General features: G+C 47.6%; 2 protein-coding genes across 2 annotated transcripts; one reads left to right on the top strand and one right to left on the bottom strand.

Annotated features, from left to right (window-relative positions):
* Positions 1-16,968: 16,968 nt before the first annotated feature.
* Positions 16,969-17,283, bottom strand: NCBP2AS2 (NCBP2 antisense 2 (head to head)). The gene has a single exon (XM_083174852.1). It carries the CDS (start codon positions 17,281-17,283, stop codon positions 16,969-16,971), a length of 315 nt encoding a protein of 104 aa, XP_083030978.1.
* Positions 17,284-18,178: 895 nt separating this feature from the next.
* On the top strand, positions 18,179-23,041 carry NCBP2 (nuclear cap binding protein subunit 2). Its single transcript, XM_083175529.1, has 4 exons — positions 18,179-18,345; positions 20,290-20,471; positions 22,114-22,252; positions 22,737-23,041. The coding sequence occupies exons 1-4, from the start codon at positions 18,280-18,282 to the stop codon at positions 22,806-22,808; spliced, it is 459 nt and encodes a 152-aa protein (XP_083031655.1). The 5' UTR covers positions 18,179-18,279; the 3' UTR covers positions 22,809-23,041.
* Positions 23,042-24,950: the final 1,909 nt, after the last annotated feature.

Raw genomic sequence — 24,950 nt, 5'->3', positions numbered from 1 at the left:
TAAAAGTTCACATTCCACTTCACCATAAAAAGATAGCGATTGCTAAAACATGGCGAATCAGCCTCATTGAATACTGCCCAGAGGATCCCACCCTGACCCCGGAACTCTGCATTTGTACATGTGTGGTCAGTAGACCGCACAAGAGCATTAACGATCCCATCACTCCAGTCAGAGGCTGAACAGCACCAATAATAAATAGGGGTATTAGGGTCTCACCATTAGACCTCCTGGCTGTAGGACTGAGAAGCACGTAACGGTAGAAAGGGTCGACAGTGAGACCACACCCCTTTTACGGCCCTATATAAAGCACGGGAGAGAAAATGTATGCGAGGGGACATGGTACACTGTCAGTCCACATGCTCAGGTGTTGACATTGACACCAAAAACCTCATGTTGACCTTTTGCATGTCGATCTTCTGCTTGAGTCCACCTTTTGTCTATGATGACCTTGTGCGTGTAGTGTTGACCTAGTGACTGTGGAACTAGACAATGCTGAGCCATCGACTGGATAAACAATTTTGGCAAGCAAATACAGATTGTGGCAAAATATAAAATTATCTCCAGTATATACATTGTATTTTGCCATAATAGGGGTGTGATCTCACAAGGAAGGGGCGTGGCCACACAGTAGTAACCTAATTCAAATGATGCATCACAGTAGCACAACCTTGTTAGACTGAATAGTATACCTGATTCACATTTTGCCACATAGTTTTGCCCCTTATTTAAATTACAGCACACAGTAATTCCCCTTATACACAATGGCCTTCATACTAATCACCACGCACCCCTGAGTGTTTGCGCAGGGGAGCGATGGTGAATGACTACGCATGCGCATAAACGGTTATGCGCATGTGCAGCCGTGGCGAACAACTTGTTCAGCTTCCCATTCACGCATAGCAGTGTGGGCATGGGCGATGTGCTGCACCCATAGGAACGCCCAGTATTTCATAGGCGTCGCCATGAAAACGCTGAGAGTTCCCATGTAAATGCACCTGTGACGCGGATGTGGACAGCTGACTTCAGGGCGCCCGCAAATGTAAAACACCATAGAGGTGTCTTACATCTGCGAACACCTGCAAAATCATTAGATGTTCGGCGACCATCAAATGATTTTGTCCCCGCACGCAAGGCTGCAAATGAATGTTTATGCTAAACATCCAGTTGCATGCGTGCAGGGATATTCGGTGTGCGGGAGGGGGGGCGGCATTAAAAGGACATGCATAGCTGTGAATGTCGCAGCTTTGCGTGTCAACCAGATTGACCTCAAATGTCCACAGTAGTTCCCCTACACACATAATGCCCACAGTAGTAGCACCGTTTATGCATAATGTCCACAGTTACTGTGCTTCTTACACGCATAATGTCCACAGTGGTTGTGCTACTTGCACAATGCCCTTAGTACATACAAAATTGCCACAGTACCAGTGCAACTTGAACACAAAATTCCCACAGTTGTTATTCCCCCTATTCACATTACAGCACACCTTATATGCAGTGCCCACAGTAATGCCTCTTATACAAAATGCTATCACTAATTGTGGCCCTTACACTTAATGCCCATAATATTATTGCCCCTTACACATAATGCCCACAGTAGTTGTGTCCCTTACACATAATGCCCACAGTGGTTGTGTCCCTTACACATAATGCCCACAGTGGTTGTGTCCCTTACACATAATGCCCACAGTGGTTGTGACTCTTACATTTAATGCCCACAGTAGTAGTGCCGCTTACACAGATAATGTCCACAGTAGTTGTGGCCCTTACACATAATGCCCACAGTGGTTGTGACTCTTACATTTAATGCCCACAGTAGTAGTGCCGCTTACACAGATAATGTCCACAGTAGTTGTGGCCCTTACACATAATACCCATAGTAGTTGTGCCCCTTACACTTAATGCCCACATTGGTAGTGCCATTTACACATAAAATGCCCACACCTACACAGCCCTGTATTTACCTGAAGCCCCACACCTGTAATGGCCAGGCTGGCCATACTGGTGATGCACCTCCAGTGTAAATGAACTCTAGGGGGACAGTAGGTACTAGAAACAGCCTTTCTGGTTACACCCAGAAGAACATGATATCATGCATTGCTGTTTATGTATCCGCTGTGCCCGAGATCTCAGAACAACGGTCAGTGATTGTTTACAGCAGGGCGAGAAATGGTGCCGAGGCAAACAGCTTTCCCGCTCTGCAATGCAATCTTGGCAGAGACCCAGAGAGAGGGATAAACATCATCTGTTTCTGGACAAGAACCATAAAACGTGACTTACTTGACCTTGTGGGTGTGAAGTAAAGATTCCTTAGTTTCTAGTTCCTGGAAGAGGGATCTGGATGATTAATTGAGGCTGTAGCACGATTATATTGCTTACCCGTAGTGAAAAGGATCACATACACAGGGACTCTAATAAAGACTTTGATCTTTATTTTTTTGGTACTTATATGTTAGTTGCCCACTATAGTTAGTAGGCTCATACCCCCACTATCCATGTTGGCATGGAGTTGATTTTATACAGTGCGGCGAGCCCCGCGCGTTCTGCTACTTCTCCAACACCTGGTCTGGATCATCCACATTACTCTCATGTGGAGATATGCTGTCCCTGCCACACTCCTCTTATACCCCTTTCCCACTGCAGGCTTTACACGTGTAAATGCCGTTTTTTTAGCCTTTTTAAACGGCTAGAGCTGCAGTGGGAAAGCTCCAGGTTGCTTTACACGGGTAACAAATACCGGTTTTTGTTACCCGTGTAAAAAGCAGTGTTTTTACCGTGTAATAGCCGTTTTTTCGGCAGTGGGAAAGGGGTAGCCCTTTACCCGTTAAAAAAAAAACCGGCATGGGGTCCCCCCCCACTGCCGAAACCAGCACCAGGCTGAAGGAGCCGGGGCTGGTAATAAAAAATCAGGAAACCCGACAAATAGGGGTTCCCTGATTTTTTACAACCAGCCCCAGGCTCCAGGTCCGGGGCTGGTTCCCAAAATACGGGGGACAAAATGACTAGGGGTCCCCCGTATTTTAAGAACCAGCCCCAGGCACAACCAGCCAGCAGGGTAATGCCACAGCCGGGGGACACTTATGATATAAGTTCCCGCGGCCAAAGCATTAACCCTACCGACCAGTCAGCCTGGCCAGGGGCCCTGGGGGAGTGGGGACCCCCCCAATAAAGGGGTCCCCCCCCTCCAGGACTTACCTGACCAGGCTGAAGCCTGGTGCTGTCCCCGGTGACCCTGGAGCGGTGGTCACCGGGCTGATGGTATTGTGTAAAAAATAGAATAAAAACCATTGTCTTTTACTGGTGAACTATGAGTCCCAGCAAGCCTCCCCCGCAAGCTGGGACTTGGAGAACCACAAGTCCCAGCCTGCGGGGCATTAAAGGGCCCGCTGGGTCTTGTAGTTCCACAGTAAAAGAAAGAGTTAAATAAACACACTGACACACGTGAAAAATAAAAGTTTAATACATACATAACACATACATACTGATACTTACCTATCTTGAGCCCGTAGGTAGCCCTGGTCCTGATGTCCTGGTCCGTGTCGGCGTCTGTATCCAGTCGGCATCCCTGTCGGCGACGGCGTCGGCGGTCCGGAGTCCGAAGAAATCCATTTGGGAAGCTGTGGAAGGAAATCCTACTCACCTGTCCCAGCGCGACGTAGTCCAGGTAAGGTCTTTGCAAAAAAAACAAACCGACACCCGAACCAGACCGGACTGACGGAAACGCACGTGTGTTTGTTTACATCGTGCGGCTCCGCCTCCCGAATGCCGCTATTGGCCGCCTTGCGGCCTAGCGGCTCCTGATTGGCCGCTAGGCCGCAAGGCGGCCAATAGCGGCATTCGGGGGCGGAGCCGCACGATGTAAACACACCGTGTGGCTCTCTGCCTGTCCGCTTGGTTCGGGTGTTCGGTTTGTTTTTTTTGCAAAGACCTTACCTGGACTACGTCGCGCTGGGACAGGTGAGTAGGATTTCCTTCCACAGCTTCCCAAATGGATTTCTTCGGACTCCGGACCGCCGACGCCGTCGCCGACAGGGATGCCGACTGGATACAGACGCCGACACGGACCAGGACATCAGGACCAGGGCTACCTACGGGCTCAAGATAGGTAAGTATCAGTATGTATGTGTTATGTATGTATTAAACTTTTATTTTTCACGTGTGTCAGTGTGTTTATTTAACTCTTTCTTTTACTGTGGAACTACAAGACCCAGCGGGCCCTTTAATGCCCCGCAGGCTGGGACTTGTGGTTCTCCAAGTCCCAGCTTGCGGGGGAGGCTTGCTGGGACTCATAGTTCACCAGTAAAAGACAATGGTTTTTATTCTATTTTTTACACAATACCATCAGCCCGGTGACCACCGCTCCAGGGTCACCGGGGACAGCACCAGGCTTCAGCCTGGTCAGGTAAGTCCTGGAGGGGGGGGACCCCTTTATTGGGGGGGTCCCCACTCCCCCAGGGCCCCTGGCCAGGCTGACTGGTCGGTAGGGTTAATGCTTTGGCCGCGGGAACTTATATCATAAGTGTCCCCCGGCTGTGGCATTACCCTGCTGGCTGGTTGTGCCTGGGGCTGGTTCTTAAAATACGGGGGACCCCTAGTCATTTTGTCCCCCGTATTTTGGGAACCAGCCCCGGACCTGGAGCCTGGGGCTGGTTGTAAAAAATCAGGGAACCCCTATTTGTCGGGTTTCCTGATTTTTTATTACCAGCCCCGGCTCCTTCAGCCTGGTGCTGGTTTCGGCAGTGGGGGGGACCCCACGCCGTTTTTTTTTTTTAAATTCTCCCCCCCCCCCCCTATCTTTACACTGCTTAAACGGGTTTTTAAACGGGTAAGTGTGAATGTGACAAAAACAGCTTTTAAACGGTAATTTACCGTTTAAAAGCTGCAGTGGGAAAGAGTCTTTATGGCTCTTACCCGTTTAAAGACCCGTTTAAAAAAAACGGGTCTTTACCCGTGTAGGCAGTGGGAAAGCAGCATTAGCTTCAACCACCCTGGTGAAGCTACTAAATGTTCAGACGAGCTCTCTGCCTCACCCACCTCTACTTGTGTCATCCACCCAGGTTCACAGGCCTCCACCACTGCCCTGAGCTCGCCCACGTCGCATTCTTCCTTCTTCCATAGCTTCACCATAGGGTTGTTTGGAGGATCGGGAACTACGAACCTCCTGGGAAGGGCATCAGCAATGAGGTGCTGCTTCTCCGGATGATGTCACACCTCAAACTGAAATAGCTGTAAGGCCAAAAACTAAAGGGTCGCATGAGAATTTTCTTCCTTGATTGTATGCATCCATTGTAAGGGTGCATGGTCTGTGACCAACAAAAATTCTTGTCCCAATAAATAATATCTCAGGGACTCAACTGCCCACTTAATGGCTAAGCACTCCTGCTTAGTTAAGTTGAGTATCCCTTATACAAATTATTCCAAAAACCATACATTCCAGAAAGTGAAAAAATGTATATTTTTTTTGCTAAAAGCACTACTGGGGACATCTGCAACAACACTACTGAGGACATGATATGTAACAGCACTACTGAGGACATGATATGTAACTGGCACTAGTGGGGACATCTGCAACAACACTACTGAGGACATGATATGTAACTGGCACTACTGGGGACATGATATGTAACTGGGACATGATATGTAACTGACACTATTGGGGACATGATATGTAACTGGCACTACTGGGGACATGATATGTAACTGACACTACTGAGGACATGAAATATAACTGGCACTACTGAGGACATGATATGTAACTGGCACTACTGAGGACATCTGTAACAGCACTACTGAGGACATGATATGTAACTGGCACTACTGAGGACATGATATGTAACTGGCACTACTGAGGACATGATATGTAACAGGCACTACTGAGGACATGATATGTAACTGGCACTACTGAGGACATATGTAACTGGCACTACTGAGAACATGATATGTAACTGGCACTACTGAGGACATGATATGTAACTGGCACTACTGAGGACATGATATGTAACTGGCACTACTGAGGACATGATATGTAACTGGCACTACTGAGGACATGATATGTAACTGGCACTAAATATGTGCAAAAAAATTATTGCTTGGCATTTAAATTCATTATCTGAGATACACAAACTTTGTTTCAGATTTTGAAACCCTGTTTTATGCACAAATAAAATGTGTGTATTTCATGTGTTTATACAACATACATGCAAGATACCTCAAGATGCACAAAATTATTCTGGTCCTGAGCAGTTTGGATAAGGGATACTCAACCTGTACTTGCGCTCTCTGGGCAATAATTTACAGCTACGGTAGGGGATGGGCTTCTCTTCTCCATCTACCTCTTGGGAGAGAACTGCTCCTAATCCAGGAGCTTGCAAGACAGGCACGGTACACAAAGCTCGTCTTAAATCCTGCCAAGCAGTTTCCACTGGTCTAGACCTCGTTATCTTATCTGGCGACTGTTTTTTTGGTACTCTTTACCTAGAACGGCGCCCACGATTTTGATCTTAGGCATCGCAAGGTAAAAAATTGCGTCGGTCGCATCGGATGCGACCAAAAAATCGCATGCGATGCAACCGACGTGATTACTGCAATTTTACATAGGAAACAATGTTAAATGGCCCAATTGACCCGATTTTACATAGGGAACAATGTTAAATGGCCCACAGACCCCAAATAGCCATCCAGAAATGTGAAATGGCCCCCCCAATTGTTAACGCCACCCCACGATCAACGTCAACCCGAAGCGTGGCGAGCGCAGCGAGCCCGCGAGGGGCGGCGGTATGCGTCCTCTGACCTTTTCATACCCCCACTATCCACGTCGGCGTGGAATTGAGAATAGAAAGTGTGGCGAGCGCAGAGAGCCACCGAGCCCGAAGCGTGGCGAGCCCCGCGAGGGGACGCGGATACCTTCACAGGTATCCGCGTCCCCTCGCGGGCTTAACAGGTATCCGTGTGCGCTCGCCACACTTTCTATTCTCAACGCCACGCCGACGTGGATAGTGGGGGTATGAAAATGTCGGAGGACGCGTACCGCTGCGCTCGCCACGCTTCGGGTTGACGTTGATCGTGGGGTGGCGTTAACAATTGGGGGGGCCATTTCACACTTCAGGGTGGCTATTTGTGGTCTGTGGGCCATTTAACATTGTTCCCTATGTAAAATCGGGCCATTTAACATTGTTCCCTATGTAAAATCGCGGTAATATCCCACCAGACTGAGAAATGTCCTAAGTTGTGACTTACATTTAGGTTTAGACCAAGTGCGGACTGCTTATACATTACTAGGCTGAGGTTTAACCTGTCCTCTGCCCACAATGTACCACAAATACGTGGCTTCCACCATACCAATGGCACATTTCTCAGGATTGGCAGTAAAGCCGTGAGCCCGTAGAGACTTTAAAATGGCTTCTACCTTTGGTAGGTGTGATTTCCAGTCATAGCTGAAAATAACTGTATCATCTATATATGCAGCCGCATATTCCCAGTATGGCCACAGCAACTTATTCATAGCTCTCTGGAAGGTTGCTGTGGCACCATGTAAACCAAATGGGAGTACTTTATACTGGAATAAGCCCTCTGGGGTAGAGAAGGCTGTTTTTGTCTTGGCAGCTTCTGTTAATAACCTTTTGTCAGATCAAGTGTAGCGAGATAAGGGGATTTTTGTAAGAACTTACTGTTCAAACCCCTTTCTCTGAGTCTATCCTGGTGACACAGCTAACCTTGGGGATGTAGGAGGGTCCGCAGGAGCCAGGCACCTATGCTGAAGTCTTTGGACGTAGGCTCCTCCCTTCTGCATCCCATCATGCTTCATTTCAACTTCTAAAAGCACACTAGGATACATAACAGTACAATGCCCAACATCTTATATGCACAATCATATAACCATAACATGACACACATGAACGGTATGACTTACTGAGCGTAAGGGAGGGATTGCTGTGTCACCAGAATGGACTCAGAGAAAGGAGTTCGAACAGTAAGTTCTTACAAAAATCCCCTTTTCTCTTTCGTCCATCCTGGTGACACAGCTAACAGCTTGGGATGTTCACGAGCCGGTCCTTTGGGAGGCTACGCTCAGACCAACAGTTCTCATCACTGCCCGTCCGACGCGAACTCATGGAATCTGTAAAATTTGGTAAAGGTATGAACAGAGGACCAAGTGGCAGCCCTGCACAACTGCTCCGCTGTAGCCCCATGACGCACAGCCCAAGAGGAAGCAACTGACCTGGTGGTATGTGCATTAATTCGAGAAGGAACAGGTCTACCCACCTTGGTGTAAGCATAAGCAATTAATGACCTTAACCACCTGGCAATAGTCTGCTTAGACGCAGGCCACCCTCTCTTATGCACATCGTACAATACCAACAGATACGTTTTGCGGATGTCCTTTACCCTTTCCACGTAAATTGGCAAGGCGCGAACTACGTCCAATTTCCTTAATTTGTCCCTATTTTTTGCCCCTTCTGGAGCGGAAAATACCGGGAGCACAATCTCCTGGTTTAGATGAAAGGAAGAAACCACTTTTGGTAAAAACCTAGGCACTGTTCGGAGCACAGCCCTATCTTCATGAAAAATTTAATGCGTAGACTTACAGGACAAAGCTCCTAACTCCGATACACGTCTAGCCGAAGCAATGGCTAACAAAAAAGTCAATTTCCAAGAACATATTTAAGGTCAGCCTGGTTACGCCCTGCAAAAAAGTTAGAACCTCCGGCAAAAAAGCGATCCTTTTCTGGAAGAAAATGGACAGAGCTGTACTTTTAAGGACTGTAATCCCAAACCTGTTGAGAAACCATCCTGCTGGAAATCTAGCAATCTAGACACCTTGAACCTGGAGGTGTGTACTTTCTGATGCTCATACCATCTGGACTAAACTTTCCAGACTCGATGATAATTTGCAGCAGACACCGGCTTACGAGCCCTTAGCATAGTCTGAATAACTACATCAGACAATCCTTTTTTCTTCAATAAGAAAGTTTCATAAGCCAGGCTGTCAAATTGAGCCGAGCTAGGTCCAGGTGCAGAAATGGCTCTTGCCTTAGAAGATCCTGTCGAAGAGGAAGAGGCCAAGAGTCCGTTGACAATCTCAGAATTACCAAGACCTCTTGGGCCAGTCTGGTGCAATCAGAATGGCTTGCACTTGTTGACACTTCACTGTTCTCAGCACCCGTGGTATCATTGGGAACGGGGGAAAAAGCGGCTGGTTCCCTGATCCGTGAATAAAATCTCGGAACCTGACAGTTGTTCCTGGATGCCATTAAATCCACTTCTGGGAGCCCCCAGCGACTCACAATATCCTGGAATACCTCCTGATGTAATGAGCATTCCCTCTCCAGCAGGTCCTCTCTGCTGAGGAAATCCGCCTCTACATTCCGGATCCCCGGAATGAACACAGCTGACAGAATAGGCATGTTGATTTCTGCTCAACTGAAAATCCGCGAGACTTCCTGCTTCGCCATCCTGCTGCGAGTCCCGCCCTGATGATTCAGGTAAGCCACCGCCATGGCGTTGTCCGACTGCTCTCGTACCGGGAGGCCCTTCAGGAATTCCTCCACCTGCTGAAGCGTCTTCCAAACTGCTAGAATTTCCAATATGTTTATCGGCAGTTTGGATTTGTGCCTGGACCACAGACCCTGCAACCGTAGGTGAAAGACAACAGCCCCCCAACCCCTGAGGCTGGCGTCAGTCGTGATCACCACCAAGTCCCAAGAGCGAAGTGAATGCCCCAACTGCAACGTCTCTATGTCCATCCACCAGACTAAGACTTTGTCTCCTGAGATAGAAGTATGGAAAGGATGTTCCATTGGAATGTCCTTGAAAGAAACCTGGCAAACTGGAGCGTCTAGAATGTCGCTACCATTTTGCCGATAAGTTTCACCCCTTGCCAAACTGTAGGACTTGTTGCTTGCAAGATCATCAACACCAGTTGATGGATGTCTCTTGCTTTGGACTCTGGTAGGAATACCCGGTGTAAATGAGTGTCCAGGATTACCCCCAGAAACAGTAATCTCTGTGTGGGAATCAAATAGGACTTGGGCAGATTTAACATCCATCCCATGTCTTGTAAGAACTGTGTCGCCACTGTTAAGTGTTCTTGAAGTCTTTTCTCTGATTCTGCTTTGAATAGCAGATCGTCTAAGTAGGGGATAATCGCAATCCCTCTCAGCCTGAGGGTCGCTGCCATGACAGCCATCACCTTTGTGAAAACCCTTGGTGCCGTTGCCAGACCAAAGGGTAGGGCCTGGAACTGTAAATGAGTCTCCCCTATCACAAAGCGAAGTAAGGATTGATGTTCCTTGCATATGTGTATATGAAGATACGCATCCTGAATATCCACTGATGCCAGATATTCCCCTGGCTCTATGCTGCAAAGCACTGAACGCAGAGACTCCATGCGGAAATGATCCACTCAAAGATACTGATTTAAAGACTTTATTAAGAATCGGTCTGACAGACCCATCTGGTTTGGGGACCAAGAAGAGGATTGAATAAAATCCTTTCCTTCGTTCCTCCTGAGGAGCCGGGACCACCACCCCCTTTTCCCTGAGAGCCAATGCTGCCCCCTGTAGGGCAGTATGTGAGTTGGCCTCCCTTGGTAAAGGAGTGGGAAGAAATCTCCATGGGTAACCGCCCCTGAGATTTATCTGGTAGCCCCTTGAGACAATGGAGTGAACCCAAGGGTCCGAAGTTGGAATAATCCAACGGTCCCGAAACTGCCGGAGGCGACCCCCCCCCCCACTCAGAGGCCAGAACGGGGAGTCTCCGCCCCATCAGCCAGAAGACTTATCCTCTCCTTTTGACACCTGTTTCTTGCTAAAGGCGCCAAACCTAGATTTGGAAGCTTTTCTTTTATTGGCTGGGAATCTACCGCTTCCCGCCTGTCCTCTGCTGGATGCTCAACCCTGAAAGGATGAGCGAAAGGAAGGTTTAAAAACTCCAAACTTTGACCCTGAAGCTTTAGCTGTGGTAGGAAGGAAGGTACTCTTACCCCCCATGGCCTGCTTTATGATGGATTCCAGTTCAGAACCAAAAAGCAACTCCCCTTTAAAAACCAGAGACTCTAGGGATTTCTTTGATTCACAGCCTGCTTCCCAGGCTTTAAGCCAGAGGGCTCGTCTCGCAGACACTGATGTGGCGGATACCTTAGACGCCATCTTTGCGCCTTCTTCCCCAGCCTCAGAAATGTACTCTGCTGCACATCTGAGCTTTTCGGCTAAGGTAAAGGCCTCCGAATCAGGCTGCAGCTGATTTCCCAAAGCCTCAGCCCAATTAATCATTGCTTTGGCTACCCATGCTGAAGCAATAATGGGGCAGAGTGTATAGCCCACTCCTTCAAACACTGCCTCCATCCACTTTTTTGTCAACGGGGTCCTTAAAGGCCGCCCCACCCTGCACCGGCAAAGCTGTGGCCTTAGACAATCTTGCTTCAGGAGCATCCACTAAAGGAACCTTCTCCCACAATTTCACATACTCCTCCGGCATGGGGTACATGTTTGCAAACCTCTTTGACATAGTCACTTTCCTATCTGGAACTTTCCAAGCTTCCCCCAACAAGGAAACCATGCCTTCATCCGAAGGGAACGTCACAGAATCTCTATGCATCCTTTTAAAGACACAATGTGCCTGCACTTTAGTCTCCTCAGACAAGTCTAATGCCTGTTTCACAGCAAGGATTAAGTCCTCAATACCCGGGACAGAAGCATCAGCCTCTTCCCTCTGATCCCAACTTAAATCCTCTTCACACACACCACCATCATCATCTGAATCCAAATTTAACAGAGGAGGTATAGCTGAAGGCCGTCTGGAGGAAGGACTTTCAGAAGGTTTTGCAAATTGCTCCATAAGAGAGTTCATCCTATGAACACCGGTGCAGTATCCTGCATGACCTGCAATAACACTGGGTTCCCCTGCGAGGGGGCAATGGAGCCCATAGATGTTTGAGAGGAAGAAATATGGCCAGGAGACTTCACTAAGTTATCCTTTTGCCTATTCAAAGCCTTAACCAAGGCATTCATAGACCTACCAACGCAGCAGCCCACGCAGGTTCCTGTTGCTCAGACCTCTGGGATTGCGCTCCACCGGGCACAGACTCACAAGCAGGGCACAAATCCCCTTGATCCATCTGTAAACATGTTAATTTAACCCCGCAAAATCTGCAGTCCAATAACATGCCCTGCGCTTCCTCCCACACGGCAGCAGCATCACACCCGTCAGTCATATTTAACCCACGGTGCACAATGTCAGGCAACGCACAGAGTAATGTAACAGTGTACAATATGTCTGCTACTTGCTGCCAGTGACGTCAGCATCAGCGGGGATAGCGCTTTCCAGGAGAAACTGCACCCTGTGTACTTTGAAAAGATAGCCAGGTTTCAGTTTCGCAGTATGGAGAGAAATAGCGCCAGCACACAGAGCAGGAAGAGACCAAGTCTCTGCTTCAGCAGGGTAGAGTAGCCAGTTTGGCGCCTTTCCCCCTTTAGCCGCTCCCACAAGTGTTTCTCCTCACCTCCAGTGCCTCCCCTTCTTTCCGGGATCACTTGGAGTGGGCGCAGATAGTGTTCCAGTCATCCTCCAGTCCTCTCAGCACTGCTGAGTCTGCAGCTGCGCGGCGCACTGCTTCTCTCACCCGCAGAGACAGTGTCCAGTACTCGGCAAGTTCCCTGTCCGCCACCATTGCTCCTGGCCACAAGCATGGCATCCACAAACAGCCTTTCCCGCCATAGTCTGACATGGGGGCTGCCATGTTTTCCCAGTCACATGTCTGTCTTGTCCAATCCTGCTTGGAGTGATCTCCCTGTCATACCTGCCTGGCCAATCCTGACCAAGCAGTGGGTAGAAGTATGCTGGGAGCGCTCACTCCAATGCTAGTGCTTCAGTTGTCATTCCTACATGCAAGTGTTGTCTGCTGGTGTTTGTCTCTTCCTGCTGCAGTGTATTCTCCAGGCTTACCATCTCCTGTGAGTGTCCAGGTTACCATCTTTTGTGATCCAGTATCCACTGTCAAGACTCACCTCAAGCAGGTCCAAGCCTAGCTCCGGGATTCCTTTCCCATCCGATGCTCCGCCATCGTTCCTGTCTGCTGTTCCGCCATCGATCCTGAAATCCGATATTCCGGATCTCACAGTCATTAACTACAGTCAGATACTCCGGATACCGCATTCCATTTTGCATCCGATGTTCTACCATCGATTCATCACCTCAAGACTGTAAAGTATTGCTTCCTACAGTGACTGTACTTATCATATACCATTCCGCATACTTTACTGCCTGTGTCATTACAACCTTCTGCTCAATAAACCTGGTTGTATTTTATACATGTTTACTGCCTCTGGGTGCACTGTCGTGCAAGGTATATGCACAAGGGTCTCCTACAGCCTGCCCGGTTTCAATACCGATCCAGACCCCCACCAGAGGTCTTAGTCTCCACGACTCAGACCCCTGGTGTGACAGCTACCAAAGAGGGCTTTCCTTTCAAGGTAGCTCAAGTATTGTATATTAGACACTTTCATTGCCACCATAAAGTACAAGAAGAAAAATTAACAAACAGAAGCCCTGTCCTCCAGCACATAACTGACAATAAGGGTGCCAAGATTCAAGAAAGTGGCGTGGTTAAAGGAGAACAAACATGTAAAAATGCTAAACAGTTAATGTAGCTACATCCAAATGGAATTGTTTTTCCTTTAACTTCAATCCTCCATCCAAATACCTTTGAACCTCTCTCTTGTCTTCACCTCCAAATCTCTACAGAGGCTTGTCTATACCCTTCTTCACCTGCTCTAATCCAGCTTTCATCCTCTCCATCCTTTCATTCACTTGGTTTCTGTGATATCTTCCGCTCTTGGGCCCTTATTCTGATCGGTGCGGCCGGATCCGAATATGCGGCCAGGACCGTGCGTGCGAAACCCCGCCTTCCATACGGATCGCCAACTCTGTCCGTACGCGGTAAGAAGCTGGCCGAACGGACCGCACGTGTATTTTTCATGGAATACGCCTCCTCCATCTCAGGGAACCTCCCCCATCATTCGATGGTCGCAGAACATCGAATGCAGGACCGAGTGGTCCACCAGCTCCCGCAACCTCAGACCACACGGACATTTTTCCGTGCAAAAGCAGAGATCTGGGCGGGCAGCTGACATCCGGCGATGTCATATGTCCGCCCCCTACACGTGCGTCACGGCCGCATTACCATACGTACGCCCAGCGTTTGCATGGGAACGCCCATGAAACGCGGGGCGTATGCATATGGTAATGAGCCCAAATAGCCCTTCACGCCCCTCTCCACCCCCTGTTCGGAGTGTTCACATTTCATGCGGGATTTGGCTGTACGCCCCGCTCGCACATGCGCAGAGACGCCTCTGCACATGCGCAGACACAAAACATCGGCGGTACGAACGCACGCGGATATTACCGCACCAACCAGAACAAGGGCTTTGGTTTTTAGCCTCTCCCTAGCCTATCAGAGTGACTGAGCTGTATACCTGGGCTGTGGCCTTGTCCACCCCTCAGGTAGTGTGTTTTTTATTTATTTTAATGTGTTGAATTTTTATCCATTACTTGTAAAACTTTTTTGATTGAATAAATGTACCACTAAGACGGTTCCTTTTCATTTGTATAATATGCCAATGGTGAGCTTATCCACTATGGAGAGATACAAATGAATACATACAAAGAAACCGCTATATGTGCTTACTCTGTATTTGTGCTGTAAGTAATGGTACGCATTGGTTACGATAATGGTCGTTCCACTGAAGGTGAATTCCCATAAAGAAACCTATATACACTGTGACCTATTATTCCTTGTGAGTTTGGTACGATATTGTGGTTTCCCTTGTACCCTGAGATAATTTGAGACTCCTCATAAGATTTGGACTTTTATACTATACCTCCTTCTTTTTCGGTACCCACACGTTGTTATATTGGAGTTGTGCTACTAAGGAACTGGACAGGAACAAAGAAACCTTTATAAGAGGGTCTAGAGTCAGTATCCTGTGAGTACCAGTGCGCCATCCATTTAGTTTGGTGTTGACATAGAAGGTGACCCTTAAAAAGGTACCTTGATACATGGGATCTCACTTATTCATTTGTGAGTTCGGTACGCCATCATCTCTCTTCCCGGTATACCCCACTGATTCATTTACTTTCTGAAGGAACTGATATATTGTCTTCTTTCCTCTAGGATTACAACTCATCACGATACATCACACGGAGTCAAGCGCCATCAACCTTCATAGTTTACTCAGTAATAACCAGCATGGGTTCGTGAAAAATCGTTTATGCCAAACTAATCTACTTGGTTTCTATGAAGAGTTTAGCAAAAACCTTGATAATGGAAACATGTAGATGTGATTTTCCTAGATTTTGCTAAAGCCTTCGACACAGTACCACACAAGAGGTTGATAAATAAAATGGAGGACATGGGATTAGGGGCAAATATCTGCAGATGGGTAGGGAACTGGCTGTGTAATAGAGAACTAAGAGTGGTCGTGAACAGTGCCGTATCAAATATACCAGTACTAAGTGGAAAGCCACAGGGTTCCGTACTTGGGCCCATTTTGTTTAACATTTTTATTAACGATATTGGGATGGGGTTACTCAGAAATGTATCCATCTTTGCGGACGATACAAAACTGAGCAGTTATTAAATCATCAGAAGATGTCACCACGCTTCAAAATTATCTTGACAATCTAGATGAGTGGGCAAAAAAAGTGGAAGATGAGGTTCAATGTGAACAATTGCAAGGTCATGCACCTTGGGAGACATAACCATTGTGCTAGTTATAACCTAAGCGGGGATGAATTGGGTAATTCAGTACTCGAAAAGGATCTAGGAGTCCAAATAGACAACAAACTGGGGTGTAGTGCTCAATGTAATATAGCAACAAAAAAGGCCAACAAAATTCTAGCATGTATTAAAAGGGGCATGGAAACTAGGGACTCAAAAGTAATTATGCCTCCATACAAATCATTGGTTAGACCACACCTCGAATACGCAGTGCAGTTCTGGGCCCCGCACTATAAAAAGGACATCATAGAATTAGAAAAAATCCAAAGAAGAGCAACAAAGCTTATTAGGGGAATGGAGAATTTAAGCTATGAGGAAAGATTAAACAATTTGGGACTATTTAAACTAGAGAAAAGACGTTTAAGGGGGGATATGCTCAACATGAATAAATATATTAGGGGCCAATATAAGGAACTGTCAAACACCCTTCTTTCTACTAGAAAGGAATCTAGGAAGCGAGGGCATGAGTTTAGATTAGAAGAAAAAAGATTTTGTTCATCTAGAAGAAAAAATTTCTTTACAGTCAGAGCAGGCAAACTTTGGAACTCTTTGGAAGTGGTGTCGGCAGACACTATAAATACGTCTAAAATAAGGTTGGATAAACATTTATTGGTTAAAAACAAACATGGGTACGAATAAGTAACAAAATCTGTCTTTAAAATATCAGACCATACTATACAACAAGGGATTAGCTACTATAAGCATAGGTTGAACTAGATGGACGCAAGTCTTTATTCAGCCTCACCTACTATGTAACTATGTAATGATATTTTTTAGCTACAGACAGGTATGAGCATACCACACTTGCTGTAACATTAAGGCTCTATAGAGCCCCTCCATTTGGACCTCTGAGAGAAGCACCTGAGGGTTGTGCATACATTGGGCCCAATTCAGACCTGATCGCTGCGCTGCAAGTCTTGACAAGCCATCGCTGGCTATGTTCACAGGGTGAACCCGCACATGCACACTCAGTCATTCAATAATTACTCGGGCTACGAATCCACAGCCCAGTGATCAGTTCTGAATCAGGCTCATTGGCGGAGCATGCCTTGGATGGCACCAGTTCTGAGGGCAGAAACACGGCAGGATGCAGATAAAGGTAGTGGCATAGAGCATTTATTGGCATATTATAAACAAGATCTATAATGCAGGAGGGTGGCACATGGGGCACGGCGACCCCCCCCCTCCTCCAGTCACTTGCGCCCCCCCTGCCGTCTTATCTGAGACTTCATGTCCTCTAGCCCAGTCCTCACATCCTTCACAAACGAGTCCTTGATACTGGCCACCCTGCGAGCTATGTCCCCAATGCCGCCAGGCCCCCCCTGCTGCAGCTTTTGCACAGTGTCGGAGCGCATCAGGCGCTGCACCGTGTCCTTGCCAACAAGCTCAGCCTTGGTGATGGCGAACGCTGTGATCTGGGCGCCCCTGCGGATGGGCCGGGACTCTGATAGCTTCTCTATCAGCTGCGGGTTGTTGAGCAGGCGATGCAGCATCCGTATCAGCACCATCCCCCCAACCAGGACCTGAGGGGAAAGGAGAGAGCATGTGAGGTTGCGAAGCCATAACAGGACACTAAACCATCTATGGGGGAAAAGGAACGAAAAAAAAAATAGGTACTTCCTCATCTTTGCGGCCACCACTACGCCATTTAAGTTAGCTGCTACTTAACCGCTACGCAAGGATTTTTGGTGAGGAAGTACCCCGACCTGTGTCCATGCCACCATCTATTTATTTTAGTAAAGTTGTGGTGAGTGAAGCAGAGCGAGCCACCGAGCCCAAAGCGTGGCACTCGAAGCGAGCGCCTGAAGGGCTAATTGTGCTACGTAAGTTCAGGAACGTAAGCGGTGGCCACAAAGATGAGGAAGTACCGAAAAATTTGATGGTGAGCGACCATAAAACGGCTTTTCTTTAGTTATGCCGCATGCGAGGGGATGCGTTATGTTACACATCCCTTTGCATCGTATTGAGCGGATTTGACGGCGGAAGTGGCGGGCTGTGTTAAGTCATTCGATAAGCAGCGCAAGACCGCTGCTTAGCGAGTGGTGATGAATCACCCATCAAGTACATGAACTGAAGTGGATTTAACCCATATCGCATCACTTCTGTTTATGTACGTTTTAGCCCCCTGCCGGTGAGGTACAAAATTGGTACCACCGGCTGTCGTGAAATAAGGGGAGGGATACGATGTGCTGCCAGGTGTTACCCGTAGGTGTGTGTCCCAGGGGGTATGGGGGAAGGGGCTGCCTTGCGGGTGTAAACAGGGTGGGGGTCCACAATTCGCGATCAACACCCAGCGATCTTACCTGCCTCTAGCAGCCTCTTGCCTAGGTGACAACACTAGATCCCTCCGCCGAAATAATAACCTTGCCCATGAAACGGCGTCACTTCCGCCCTGACCTCGGAAGGGAAGTGTCGCTTTACGTCTTGTTATAATTATCCCACATCTGTCGTAAAAAGGCTGCGCTTGACGGCAGGGAGTCAATAACGGCGTGCTGAGTGCAGAGATGCTAAAGGCTTTAAGGAGCGACTCCTACGTGGATCTGACCGAGTACCGGGACCAGCATTTCAAGGTAATGTCTGGCACACCCATGAGTCGGTAGTACCGGACGGAGCAGGCGGCTATTCATGTGATATATGTACATACCTCCCAACATGACCCTCTCCAGGAGGGACACAATGGTCTGTTTCTGGACTTCACTCTTAATTTATTATTGCCATCACCAATTTTAAACAGGTTAATTGATAACAAAGGTATTTCCCCACAGGTGATGGTAATCATAAATTAAGAGGGAAGTCCAGAAACAGCAATGTGTCCCTCCTGGAGAGGGTCATGTTGGGAGATATGTATGTAAAGCCCCATACACATGGGGCGATTTCAGCAGGAAGCTGGGATATGGTCGCTGAGTGATGTATCGCTCAGCTATTAATCGCAAAACATTAAATTAATGTACAAAACACTGTGCCAGGGTGAAGCCATTGCAGGGCTGGTCACAGGAGCGTGCTCCTGGCGACTGACTCCCTGTACGCATGGGGATATGGTCGCTCGGTGACAATATTCCTGGGCGAATTTAGATGAAATCTCCCGGTGTTTACGGGGGCAGAATGAGACAGAATTGCTTGCAGCCAAAGTCGCTGATGGAAATGGTACACTTTAGCAATATGGTTACTGTGCAATATATTGCTGAACGATAGGCCAAATTGCTCAGCGACCGTATTGCACCGGGTGGCGATGAACGGTGAGAGCTGCTGCGCACCACCGTTTTATCGCTGGCCCGGCATCTCATCTGCTGGTATTACCAGCAGATGAGCGGTGGAGTGGATGGCTTTCAGTAGCGTCCACACCGGGGAAAGTCACTAAAACGGGACAAAAACCGCTCAGTGTGTATGTACTGAGCGTTTTTCAGCCCAGTGATTTTTCCACTGAATTCTGACCCATACACACTGGGAAAAAGCACAGTCAATTTGGCCAGGCGATAGCGGGGCCGCACATTGCTAGCGCCTGTAGTGTGCACACAAAGTGAATCTGGCTAAAGGTGCATACACACGGGGGCGATTTTGTCCAAAATCGCGGGAAATATGGTCGCTGAGCGACCACATTGCCCGCAATGGGACTGTGCACCGGCGATATATCGCCGGGTGCGCGCTCCCGTTTTTGCCCCTGTGGTGGTCGCAGGAACATGCTCCTGCGACCAGCTGATTACCACTGCCGGGCTCCCCGCGGCAGTTTCTTTTTCATCAGCGACCATCTCTGGTCACTGATGAACAGGAAAAACTGAGCAATATATTGCTCAGCAATATATGGCTGAGCAATATATATCCCCCGTGTGTACACAGCATTACTTTCTAGGTGGCTTTTGACTGTCCAGTCAAAATCACCTAGCTAAATCTCTGTGTAGTCCCCTAAAGACATAGTTGCCAAGTAATGCTTATGGCAGGCATGTCCAAACTATGGCCCTCCAGCTGTTGTGAAACTACACAACCCAGCATGCCTTGCAAGAGTTTCAACATTAACTAACAGCAAAACTGTGGCAAGGCATGATGGGACTAGTAGTTTCACAACAGCTGGAGGTCCATAGTTTGGACTTGCCTGGCTTATGGCATGATGGGTTTTTTGACAGTAAAGGTGCGTACACACGGGGGCGATTTTGTCCAAAATCGCTGGAAATATGGTCGCTGAGCGACCATATTGCCCGCAATGGGAGTGTGCACCGGCGATATATCGCCGGGTGCGCGCTCCCGTTTTTGCCCCTGTGGTGATCGCTGGTCGCAGGAGCATGTTCCTGCGACCAGCTGATTACCACTGCCGGGCTCCCCCGGGCAGTTTCTTTTTCATCAGCGACCATCTCTGGTCGCTGATGAACAGGAGAAACTGAGCAATATATTGCTCAGCCATATATGGCTGAGCAATATATCTCCCCCGTGTGTACACAGCATTAGATGCTCACACTCAAGTGCAGGAAAGAAGTTCTCGGCCAATTTAATATAACATATCCTTTCATTTATTTTCATTTTAGGGTGACAAATGTGATCAAGAGAAGGTATTGAGGCAGAGTTGTACTTTGTACGTCGGAAACCTTTCCTTTTATACAACAGAAGAACAAATCTATGAATTATTCAGCAAAAGCGGAGATGTGAAGAAAATCATTATGGGTCTTGATAAAGTAAAGAAAACAGCCTGTGGATTTTGCTTTGTTGAGTATCCTTTATTTGTTAGAAATACGGTAGTACGCACTGGGAGGTGGGCATAGAAACAGCAACTTGTTTTGAGAGAATTTGCTTACGTCTAAAGTGGTCCGGATGCCACACTTATCACAGATCCCTGTTCGCACCCCCTTGAACACTCTTGGGGTTTCTTTCTGTGGGCAATACTACTAAATTTAAGTGGCTGGTATTTCAGGATCTTATAAGCCTATCGCTTAAGGTACCCACACACAACAGTGATTTTTGGGCCGATCGGCTGATTACCCATCACGAATGATCGCAATCCAATGCAAAATACCACGGATCTTTAGCTGCATCTTGTGATCTTACCTGCTGCAGGGAAGGTCGGAAGATGCAGCTAAAGGTCTGTGGGACTCTGGTATTCTGGCACACAGGTATTTGGCAGTTGGTGTTCTCAGGTGCTTGGGGTCGAGTTGGGGTGTTCGGATATTTGATTGCGTTCGGATGTACAGGCTTAGGGAGAATTTGGCGCTGCTTTTTTGGGAGTTGGTCGTGTGCATTTGAAAGCTTGGGTATTTGGGGCGGTTGGGTATTTGAGAGTTAGGGTGCTCCAGGTTTTTGGATGCATTCAGCATTTCAAAGTTAGGTGCGCTCAGGTGTGTTTGGGAGTTGGGACATGTTCTGGTGTGGCCGCGCTCTGTTATGGGGCACTTTGACGTGGTCAGGTTTGTGGGCTCCTAGGCAATCAGTGGAAAAAGCTGCAAGGGGGGGGGTGTTGCAGTTAGTTTGGTGAGAGACTACGACGCGCACCTACCATGTCAGCGGCATGCCCGAAAATCCTTTCAATTTACTTATATCTGTGAAATCTAAGGCTTAGGGGGAGATTCAATCGCCGTCGAGCATCTCCCGTGGGGGAGATGCTCGACGGGCCCTATTCAATGCTGTCTTCCCCGACAGCATTGAACAGGGTTTTCTGTCAGAACGAGCCCGACATCTCTAGCTGTCGGGCTCGTTCTGCCGAGAACAGCCGGGAAGTGACGAGCTGCCGGCTGCAGCTCGTCACTTCCCGGCCGCAACTCGCGGCCACGCCCCCTTCTCGCCGCTCGGCGGCCGGGACATTGAATCCCGACTGCCGAGCTCCAGTCGAGGTAAGCGAGAACGGGACAGGGGCACGGCTGTCGCGCTAGCTCGACAGCCGTGCCTCTGACATTGAATACCCCCCTAAATCTGTTGGTTACAAATTGACTACGTGCTTAAAAGGGGATGCAGTTGCAATCCCGGTGGTCAAAATCCCGACGTCGGAATCCTGACCGCCGAAATCCCAACACTTTCTCCCCCCCCCCCCCCCCCCACCTTGTCGGGATTTCGGTGGTCGGGAATTTAAACATCAGGGGTAAAATGTAATAGGATGAGAGATTCAGAAAGTGAGAGATTTGGTAAGAAATCTCCAGTTTTTTTAAAGCGGCAGTCATTTACACTGCAAAATCAAACTGGTTTTGCAGTGTAAATGATTGCCGCTTTAAAAAAACTGGAGATTTCTTACCAAATCTCTCACTTTCTGAATCTCTCATCCTATTACATTTCACCCCAGGACTCTGACCACCGGGATTTAGTACCAATCCCCTTGAAAGTGTAGGAGAGCAGTACAAACAGTTGTACCTTAACTTTGTTCTGAGATACTACACCAGAGGGGAAGCTGAACACGCAATGAGATTTATCAGCGGTACTCAGCTAGATGACCGAATCATTAGAACAGACTGGGATACCGGCTTTCGAGAAGGCAGACAGTATGGGCGTGGCAGATCGGGTGGCCAGGTAAGAAAGCTACAGTATTTGAATCCAGAATTAAGCTATGTACACACACTTCGTTTTGCTTTAGATTCAATGTTAGATTTGATTTTCTATTAGATCTGGCATTAGATCTTCCCATTCAATTTGGCATTAGATCTGTACTTTTGCATTAGATATAGCTTTCGATATCGAATTCGATTTACATTCATGAAACATTGTACACATTCGATTCACTGGATCGAATTCGATATTTCCTTGGCTGCACGGTCCATTTTTCTTTTCGAGTTTGAGAAAACGGGAGCGCACATCGAATCGACTGCAGATCGAAAGTGTCCTAAAAACCATACAATGTGGATTCGATTTAGCAAATATAAGCAAAATCGAACCTGAAAACGTAAAAATTGAAGCGTGTGTACACAGCTTGACACCAGTGGTAAGTTTTTTATGTGATCTAAACACTCTCTTTAATTTTTCTTTCTTACTTTGTCTGTATCCAACTTTGTTCTAGGTCAGAGATGAGTATCGTCTTGATTATGACGCAGGAAGAGGAGGATATGGTAAAGTTGTACAGACATTCTGAAGAATTCGAAATCTAGACCGGTCTGAAGGTCTCGCCCACGTTAAACACAATCCAATTTCGTTTTGTAGTTTTAAATGTCCTTTGAACGTTTTAAGTTGGATTTGTCTATGTAAAGGAAACTGCATAAGGTGTCCTCTCCACATCTGTTCTAAAGTTTTTGACATCATTCCCACACAGGATGTTTGGTTTGTATATTTTCCATTTTAGAATAAAATGTAAAAACTTCAAATCCATTTATTTTGAGTTATTTCAAATCATTTGGATGAGATTTTAAAACGGCAAATGTTAAACCTTTTTGATTATTTCACAAATGTCCATATTTCCTTTGCTGATATTGAGACTCTACTCGACTGTCATAGAAGTTTCATAAGAACCATGTGAGGGGACGTGGTTTAAAGGTAACGGTGTCCATGTCGATTCGGGACAAAAAAAATGTGAAATGTTGACCTAGTGCAGTGGTTCCCAAACTTTTTGAATCATGGCACCCTAAAGTATCAGAATATTTTTCATGGCACCCCTAGGCCAAAGGTTGGTTACTAATTTCAGGAAAAATATTACATTATTTGTGATTTATATGTTTTCCTTAGGTCCACTTATGTGGTGAGAAACATGATTCACTTCTGTTTACCCACATATTCTTAATTGGAAGCCACAAGCACTGATTTTGCCTATTTAATTGGCCATAAATAACTTGAATTGGTTCTGGACCACCAACCTGAGGCATCCCTGCAAGTGCTCCAAGGCACCCCAGGGAGCCTAGGCGCACAGTTTGGGAACCACTGACCTAGTGTATGTTGAATTAATTTATGTCAACCTAATGATCCACACTTCCTGCCAAGATCACAGTGTTTTGCTTCTTGGCATAGGCGAAACGCTGGTTCACAGGGATCGCACCGCGCAGTTCGTGGATGTGCAGTGATGCGGGCTGAGCCATCAGTGCTTAAGCACATTGCTCAGTACCGGTTCCCCTGTTGCTCCATGTGTAAGGGGCTTATGAGACCATGTGCAGCTATTTTTTTTTTACCAGGTATCCTTCATTCTTGGTCAGTGATCATAATAATCCTTCTTGGTGGTCAAGAGATTCCCCACACCATTGCTGCCACTTTAAAATTGTGCATTGAAGCAGTGTATACAGATTGTAGCAAAGATATTGTGTACCTTATACCCCTTTTACACCAGAGCCTCGACTCGGGTTATTGCTGCGCCACTCTGGGACGGGGATTGGTGTAAATGGAGCCAAAAAAATATCCCGGGTCCTGTTACCCAAGAATCCAACCCTGCAAATGCTCAGGGCTTGACACGGGACATAAATTGAGTGAGGGGCCGTGAAAATGGGTTACCCAGGACTTCGTTCCACCAATAAAGGCAGCCCATACCCCCCAACGGCAGTGTCAGTCCAGAGCAGTGGTGTCAAACTCATGGCTCTCCAACTGTTTTGGAACTACACATCCCAGCATGCCCTGCTACAGTTTTAACAATCCATTATATAAAATATGTGGCAGGGCATGCTGGGATGTGTAGTTCTACAACAGCTGAAGGGCCATGAGTTTGACATTACTGGTCCAAAGGTTGGGCAGGGGCCAAGTAAAGCTTACACTGTGGTACTATGTAGACAGCAGCGGAACCGGGTAGGAGGTGAATGGATGACTGTGTGCGGCATCCATTCACCTCCTGGTCAGGGTTGCACCAAGGCTGGGAAAAGCCCAGCAGCTTTCCCGGGTGCTGAACTTGCCCCCACGGTGTCTGTTTTCATCAGAGGTCCCGGCTGGCGGCTTTCTCAGTGCTTGGAGATGGCGTCCTCTCCAAGCGCCTGCTCAGGGCCCGTCTTCACTGGCATCACCTACCCGGTGTGAGAGGGGACAACTGCTGGCTTGGAGTCCAAAAACCCAGGTACGGAGGCCAATCCCGGGATTTAGGCCTAAAATAGTTGGGATTTGAATCCCGGGATTGAAGCTTTCAATCCCGGGATTAGTACCCCAGTGCAAAATTGACATTTTTTTTTTCTTTTTAAAGCCGTGCAGCGCTGAGTACTTTAGAATAATGGCTCAGATACTGCCCAGCTGACTGCTACGTAGTGACCTGAGACCCCCGGTGGCCTATTGCTTCTGCTGTGTTGTGATGGGACCTGACATCATGCCACGC

Source organism: Crinia signifera, chromosome 3 (genome assembly GCF_055691185.1).
Source record: "Crinia signifera chromosome 3, ASM5569118v1, whole genome shotgun sequence".
NCBI lineage: Eukaryota > Metazoa > Chordata > Amphibia > Anura > Myobatrachidae > Crinia > Crinia signifera.
Note: the sequence above shows the minus strand (reverse complement) of the source record. Positions and strands in the feature narration are given on the sequence as shown.